Below are 8,341 nucleotides of genomic sequence, written 5' to 3' on the forward strand. Positions count from 1 at the left end.
GAAGTTAGGCTTCCAGACCTTTCCACTCCAGGGCCCTTCCACTCCCAAACCACATGTCTATATCCAGAAGTTAGGCTTCCAGACCTTTCCACTCCGGGGCCCTTCCACTCCCAAACCACACGTCTATATCAGGAAACCTCATTTTCCCATGAATTACTGGGGGCAAAATTCTGGATTGGTCACCAGAAGTCGCTGACTACTTGGCAGAAGTGGACAGGCTGTTACAAGAACAAAAACCCCTTGATTCAAACCATTTCACTTAGGAAAGTCAGAAAATATACACGCCTAGCAACTAGGATGCTAGCTAATGAATTCCTATACAGTCGGTCCTCCTTAGCCTCAGGTTCCACATCCTTAGATTCAACCAACCTCAAACAAAAAAGATGCAAAAAAAAATTTTAAGAACATGCTACACTGTTGCTGACATGTACTATGTAGTTAGGCCTAGGATGGCTGCCTCTATACTAAACACGGACAGACTGTTTTTTGTCATTATTCCCTAGACAACACAGTACAATAACTATTTACACAGTCTTTACATTGCATCAGGTATGACAAGTTGGTTGAGAATCAAAGTTTTTCCTCTGCTCTCACCCGACAACAATCTATACAGAAGACTTCTGTGACCAGATGCGTGGGGATTTCTACCAATAAGCAGGCAATCAACTCTGCAGCCAACACCAGCTGGGTATCTTCCCATCCAATTCAATCCGGACACTAACTACCTGGAAACAGTGTCAGATTCCACGGGTTGAGGGCTCAGTCCCAGAAGACTAGCCCTACTTCAGACACCAGTCACAAAAGTTAGGGCCTCCAGAACTTCTCAATAATGGGCTTCAAGCTGCAGTTCCCAGGACCTCCTTTTCGGGTTTCATTAATTTGCTAGAATGGCTCACAAAACACTTACTTAGGTTTAACTGGTTTATTATAAAGGATATTACCAAGGAAACAGATGAAGTGGTGCACAGGGTGAGGGATTGAGAGGGGACACAGAGCTCTATGCTCTTCCCAGGCGTACCACCCTCCAGAAACATCTACCTATTAGGCTATCTAGATGTTCTCTTGGGCGTTTTGTAGAGATTTCATTGGAGAGAGATGACTGAAGCATGGTCAACCTCACAGTAATTGATTGGATAAAGAGTATGATCTAATACTAGTAGACTAAGTGCAGAAACCCAGCAAGGCCCATCCAGATTCTCCTTGGCCTCTCTGTGCAGTATTCCTTCCTCCCAGGTAAGGAGCAGGATCCCCTCTGAAACAGTCAGACAAGATAGGTCAGAGATTTTCTTTATGACCAGCTCTAAGACAGAAAGGCAGCGGATGATTAGAGAGCAAGAGACAGACGGAGCTTCTGTTTTCTGAGGCCTACAGCGCCCCAACATTCTTTTTTTTTTTTTTTTTGAGACAGAATCTCGCTCTGTCACCCAGTCTGGAGTGCAGTGGCACTATCTCGGCTCACTGCAAGCTCCGCCTCCTGGGTTCCCGCCATTCTCCTGCCTCAGCCACCCAAGTAGCTGGGACTACAGGCGCCCGCCACCACGCCCGGCTAATTTTTTGTATTTTTAGTAGAGACGGGGTTTCACTGTGTTAGTCAGGATGGTCTTGATCTCCTGACTTCATGATCCGCCTGCCTCGGCCTCCCAAAGCGCTGGGATTATAGGCGTGAACCACCGTGCCTGGTCAGAGCATCCCAACATTCTAACAAAAGACTGTCTTTCACTTTTACTGCTCTGAAGCTGTTCCAAGGCCGCTTCAGGAACCATCAACAAAGGACAAATACTTTAACAAAAGTTATGCTTACTGTTTTAGTCACTCAGGAAGTAACAAGGACTATGGCAGTTGTGAGCCAGGAACCATGGACAAAAACTGGTATATGTGTCATGAGATCACAATAAGTAATCTAGAGACGATTTAAAGTATATGGGAGAATGTGCATAGGTTATATGCAAATACCACACCGTTTTACCTAAGGGACTTGAGCATCTGTGAATTTTGGTATACGCAAGGGGTCCCAGAACCAATCCCCCAAAGACACTGAGCGATCTATATTTATGAAGTTAATAAAGTATTGTTATATTACTTTATTGAACAAGTATTTGCTGAATGCCAACTGTGTGTCAGATGCAATGCTAAGCACTAGGTGAACACACACTGGTCCCCACCCTCCAAATAAGTAAACATACATTTATCATTGCAACTTGTAATTATTTAAAGTAAAGTAAACCAAGGCGATGTGAAAGACAAAAATAATTTATGTTAGACTTACTGAAGAGGAAAGGCAACTTTGAAAAGGGACACAACCTTGAAGAAGAGAACAGGTGGCCAGGTGTGGTGGCTCACGTCTGTAATCCCAACACTCTGGGAGGCTGAGGTAGGTAGATCACCTGAGGTCAGGAATTCAGGACCAGTCTGGACCAGTCTGGCCAACATGGAAACCCTGTCTCTACTAAAAATACATAAATTAGCTGGGCATGGTGGCAACGCCTGTAATCCCAGCTACTTGGTAGGGCACGAGAATCTTGAATCCTGGTGGCACAGGTTGCAGTGAGCCGACACTGTGCCATTGTACTCCAGCCTGGGTGACAGAGCGAGACTCCATCTCAAAAACAAACTTAAAAAATACAATAAAAAGAAGAGAACAGGGCGAGAGCAAGGAGGAAAGTATACCAGACAGAGGGTATCGCAATGCAATGGTCCCCAGGAAGTGCTTAGAAGGAAAGAGGACACTTTCCCTGTCAGTGGAAAGTGTGTGTCTGGGAGGTTGGGAGAGTGGCAAGTGGTCAGGCTGGGGAGTAGGTGAGGTTTTACAGGGTCTTGCAGGTCCTGGTAAGGGATGGAGATTTCCTCTAAGTGCAATGGAAAGTCAATGAAGGGTTTTACCCAGCGGATGACATATTCCAGTCATTACTTAAGATCACTCCAGTTGCCATGTGGAGAACAGAATAGAGGCTGGGGAAGAGTGAACACTCAAAGGCTATTGCTTAATCCAGCCCAGAGGTGATGGACTACAAAGCTAACAGTGGAGATGGTGAAAAGTAACTGCATTTAAAATACATTCTAGGGTGGAGACAACGGGACCACTGACGGATTGGATTTACGGAGTGAGGAGAGAGGGCTAGATTTTTGGTCTATGCAATTGGACAGATGATGAGAAGAGGCTAGAACACGCCGTTGGGAACCATCAGCACACAGACGGGTTAAATGACAGAGCGTGGAGAGAAAGGGTCCCAGGACTGAGTCCTAAGATACCTCAACACTTAGACATCAAGCAAGGGAGGAACGGGACCCAGGGAAGGACACTGTGAAGTAGTCCTTGATGTAGGAGGAAATATCACAAAGGAACATATGTCATGAAGAAAGGAAAGTTTCTAGAGTTTCTGTATTAACCACTGCTGAGAGATCAAAAAAGTTGAGGCCAGAAAATCAACCTCTGGATTTGACAAGATGGAGGGATGGAGGGATCAGGTTTTTTTCTTTTTTTTGCTCTGTCACCCAGGCTGGAGCGCAGTGGCACAATCTGGTTCACTGTAACCTCTGCCTCCTGAGTTCAAGTGATTCTCCTGCCTCAGCCTCCTGAGTAGCTGGGATTACAGGCACCCACAACCACACCTGGCTAATTTTTGTATTTTTAGTAGAGACAAGGTTTTGCCATGTTGGCCAGGTTGGTCTCAAACTCCTGACCTCAGGCGATTTGCCCACCTTGGCCTCCTAAAGTGCTGGGATTACAGGCGTGAGCCACTGCGCCCTGCTGGATCAGGTAATCTTAGCAGTCATTTCTTTTTTTTTTTTTTAAGACGGAGTCTCGCTCTGTCGCCCAGGCTGGAGTGCAGTGGCGCAATCTCGGCTCACTGCAAGCTCTGCCTCCCGGGTTCACGCCATTCTCCTGCCTCAGCCTCCCGAGTAGCTGGGACTACAGGCGCCCGCCATCTCGCCCGGCTAGTTTTTTGTATTTTTTAGTAGAGACGGGGTTTCACCGTGTAGGCCAGGATGGTCTCGATCTCCTGACCGCGTGATCCGCCCGTCTCGGCCTCCCAAAGTGCTGGGATTACAGGCTTGAGCCACCGCGCCCAGCCCCTTAGCAGTCATTTCTATAGACCAGTGAGGATGAAAGCCCAACAGAATGGCTGAGAGAATGAGGGGCTAATCAGCACTTTCAAGAAGTTTTGTTGGGATGGTAAGCAGAAATGGAGTAAGAGGTGGACATGTATGTGGGGACAGGGGATTTTCTAAGATGAATACATTAAAGCAGGGTTGTATGCTCACAGGAAATGCTCTAGTAAAGAGGGAAAAATTAGTAATGATGGCTTGGACTAGAGTAAATTATATGAATAGTTTTTCAGGTTGCAGATGAAATCCGATCAGTGGGTTGCAAAATTAATTCAGTGGGTCAACCTTTTTTGTTATATTTTGTTTTGTTTTAGACAGAGCCTTGCTCTGTCACTCTGTCAGGAATGCAGTGGCTCCATCTCAGCTCACTGCAGCCTCCTGGTCTCAAGCGATCCTCCCATCTCTGCCTCGGAAGTAGCTGAGACTACAGGCATGCACTACCACACCCAACTAGCTTTTTAATTTTTTGTAGGGACAGGGTCTCCCTATGTTGCCCAGGCTGGTCTCCACCTCCCAGGCTCAAGTGATCCTCCTGCCTAAGCTTCCCAAAGTGCTGGGATTACTGCTATGAGCCACCACGCTTGGCCCCATTCATCTTAATAAAAAATAGACGGCCGGGCGCGGTGGCTCAAGCCTGTAATCCCAGCACTTTGGGAGGCCGAGACGGGTGGATCACGAGGTCAGGAGATCGAGACCATCCTGACTAACACGGTGAAACCCCGTCTCTACTAAAAAAAATACAAAAAACTAGCCGGGCGAGGTGGCGGGCGCCTGTAGTCCCAGCTCCTCGGGAGGCTGAGGCAGGATAACAGCGTAAACCCGGGAGGCGGAGCTTGCAGTGAGTTGAGATCCGGCCACTGCACTCCCGCCTGGGCGACAGAGCGAGACTCCGTCTCAAAAAAAAAAAAAAAAAAAAATAGACAATATGAGAGTGTACTCCATACATGATTGTTTCATGAGCCTTTCATTTCAGTTACACAGACATATTATGTTAAGTTAAAAAAAAAAAAATAGGAAGGGACCAGGTGAGGTGGCTCACGCCTGCAATCCCAGCACTTTGGGAGTACAAGGCAGGAGGATCACTTGAGCTTAGGAGCTGGAGACCAGCCTGGGCTATAGTGAGATCCTGTATCTACAAACCCTTTTTAAAAAATTAGCCGTGAGTGATGGTATGGGCCTGTAGTCCCAGCTACTGGAGGGGCTGAAGCAGGATTGCTTGAGTCGGGAAGGTGAGGCTACAGTGAACCATGATTACACCATTGCACTCCCACCTGGGGGACAGAGCAAGACCCTGTTTCTTAAGAAAAAACAATTATGAATGTAAAAATCTGAAATGCCATCGTACATATAACCATTAAACATGAGGCAAAAGAACATAAAGGAAACTGAACCAAATAATCAGTGCACAGAGAACACAAGATAGGTAAATACCTACAAGTTAATATCAACTATATAAAGCCCACATTCAGAGTAGATGCAAAAACTTCCATTTGCACGAGGTGCAACGAGCAAGCATGGAAAAGACCACGTGGAGTTAAATTGTCAAAAAATCTTTTACCCTCGCCTTGTACACACCCACACACCCTGTGCTGTTTCTCCGGTCCCAGTCCTGGCTCACATCCTTCCCTTCTCCCCACAAAAACCAGCCCCTTCCCTCACAGTGTTGACTGCTCCCATCCAACTCTGAGAGCAGCTCTTCCGAGTGAGAGCTCCCCAGGGGCCCAGTGCTGCAAGCAGAGCTCTACCCGGCCCTGATTCATCTTTCCTCCAGGTACTTTCAGAGCGGACAGACTCAGGCCTTTATAGCCTTCTAAATCCTGGCTCGGATACCAGGCTGGGCTCCACCCCCGCACTGTGACCCAAAAACGCTTCTAAATGAATGAGAGAAGGAGGGGGCACACTGAAAGGCAACCAGACCCGGAGGTGTTCGGCCGCGCACCCCAGACACAGGGTGCGGAGGGGAAGCGAAGGTTCGGAGGTGCAAAGCGCGAGTCCCATTCGTCCCCGTCCCCACCCCGCGGCCCTCCCTGACAGGGCCGGCCCCCTGTCCTCACTTCCGTACGAGGGTCGCCCAGTTCCCACGGATCTCGGCTCTCAGCGGTCAAACCGTTGGGCTCCTCGGCCGAAAAGGGACGCGCCCGAGGAGACTTACACTTCCATGACGTCCCGCCTCGTCACCCCTAGCTGCCAGCAGACCAGGAACCTCACACTTCACAGCTGTCCCCGCCGCCGCCGACCGCGCCAAGGTGCCAGCTCCGCGCGCCAAGGTGTTCGCCGGGATTGCAGCGCTGCATGCCGGGAGCCTGGCGGACCCGGAACCTCGCGCTGCGCGTTCGCCTTTCTCGGGGGCGCGGGTGGGGGAGTGTTCCTGCATCCTTTCACCAGGCCGCCGTAAGACGGCTAAGCGTTTGCGGACAGGATTATCTCGTGTTTTCTTTTCTTTTCTTTTTTTCTGTTTTCTTTTCTTTTTTTTTTGAGACAGAGTCTCGCTCTGTCGCCCAGGCTGGAGTGCAGTGGCGCGATCTCGACTCATTGGAACCTTCGCCTCCTGGGTTCAAGCGATTCTCCTCCTGCCTCAGCCTCCCAAGTAGGTGGGACTACAGGCGCTTGCCACCAAACTCGGCTAATTTTTTGTATTTTTAGTACAGACGGCGTTTCACCGTGTTAGCCAGGATGGTCTCGACTTCCTGACCTCGTGATCCGCTTGCCTTGGCCTCCCAAAGTGCTGGGATTACAGGTGTGAGCCACCGCTCCCAGCCTCTTTTTTTTGAAACAGTCTCCCTCTGTCGTTTATTTTCTGAGACAGAGTCTCGCTCTGTCGCTCAGACTGGAGTGCAGTGGCGCGATCTCGGCTCACTGCAACCTCTGCCTCCGGTGTTCAAGCAATTCACTGCCTCAGCCTCCTGAGTAGCTGGGATTACTGGCGCCCGCCATAATGCCTAGCTAATTTTTATATTTTTTAGTAGAGACGGGGTTTCACCATCTTGGCCAGACTAGTCTTGAACTCCTGAACTCGTGATCCACCTGTCTCGGCCTCCCAAAGTGTTGGGATTACAGGCGTGAGCCACCTCGCCGGCCTAGCCGGCCTATCTCTGTTTTCGTGGTCCAGGTTTTAACAAAGTTTAGTATTAATCAGCTCAAGTTGAGAGATGTGATCAGGTTAGTGGGCCTTTGCATGTTAAAATCCCACCCCTCAGAGAGTAGTGAGGCTGGTGGCATCTGGGCTGCCAGAAACATTGAAGTTTTTTTTTTTTTTTTTTTTTTTTTAAGAGACAGGAGGTCCTCTGTCGCCCAGGCTGGAATGCACTGGTGCAGTCAGAGCTCACTGCAGCCTTGAACTCCTGGGCTCAAGCAATCCTCCCATCTCAGCCTGCCAGAGTAGCTGGGGCCACAGGTGCGCTCCACTACACCTGGTTAATTTTTTTTTTTTGAGATGAGTCTCACTCTGTTGCCCACGCTGGAGTGCAGTGTCGCCATCTTGGCTCATTGCAACCTCTGCCTCCTGGGTTCAAGCAATTCCCTGCCTCAGCCTCCCGAGTAGCTAGGATTACAGGCGCCGCCATAACGCCCAGCTAATTTTTGTATTTTTTAGTAGAGACGGGGGTTTCACTATCTTGGCCAGGCTGGTCTTGAACTCCTGACCTTGTGATCCACCCACATCAGCCTCCCAAAGTGTTGGTATTACAGGCGTGAGCCACCGCATCTGGCCACCTGGCTAATTTTCTAAAATAAAATTCTTTATTGTCCAAAGGGTCAGCTAGAAAATTTTAAATTTTTTTTTGTGGAGATGGGAGTCTCACTATGTTGTCCAGGCTGGTCTTGAACTCCTGGCCTCAAGTGATCCTCCCATCTCCACCTCCCAAAGTGCTGGAATTACAGGTGTGAGCCACCGCAATAGCCTCTGTTGCCTACTTGGTAAATAATAAGTGTGTTAAATAATCCTTATAAAGTGCCTGGCACTTTATTAATTACTGTGGCAATACAACCATGACTCTCTGAAGTAGATTCCAGTATTATTGACATTTTATAATTGAAGAAACTGAGGCAGACTTGGAGAGATTATGATTTACCAAAAGTCACTCATCTAGGAACTTGTCCAGTGGGTATTGAACCCCAGTCAATCTGAACAAATACTAGGGATGCATTAACTAGAGACTGGTAAGTGGATGAATAAAATGTGCTACATTTGTACAATGGAAAACTACCTAAAAAGGAGGCCCGCCGGGCGCAGTGG

At 48.5% G+C, this 8,341-nt stretch overlaps 1 protein-coding gene across 10 annotated transcripts in view; it reads right to left on the reverse strand.

The window, feature by feature from the left end:
- The window catches only part of CRCP (CGRP receptor component), a 45,255-nt gene extending 38,822 nt beyond the window's left edge, over window positions 1-6,433 (reverse strand). For 2 of the 10 annotated variants that reach the window (XM_011952111.1, XM_011952108.1), the window contains exon 1: window positions 6,260-6,410. In XM_011952111.1, the coding sequence (XP_011807501.1) occupies window positions 6,260-6,267 (8 nt within the window). In that variant the 5' untranslated portion in view covers window positions 6,268-6,410. Of the gene's footprint in view, window positions 1-5,766 lie in introns of all 10 variants that reach the window. The other 8 variants (XR_001002901.1, XM_011952104.1, XM_011952106.1 and 5 more) reach the window with 8 other exon arrangements.
- Window positions 6,434-8,341: the final 1,908 nt, after the last annotated feature.

This window comes from Colobus angolensis, unplaced genomic scaffold, assembly GCF_000951035.1.
Source record: "Colobus angolensis palliatus isolate OR3802 unplaced genomic scaffold, Cang.pa_1.0 Scaffold333, whole genome shotgun sequence".
Classification (NCBI taxonomy): domain Eukaryota; kingdom Metazoa; phylum Chordata; class Mammalia; order Primates; family Cercopithecidae; genus Colobus; species Colobus angolensis.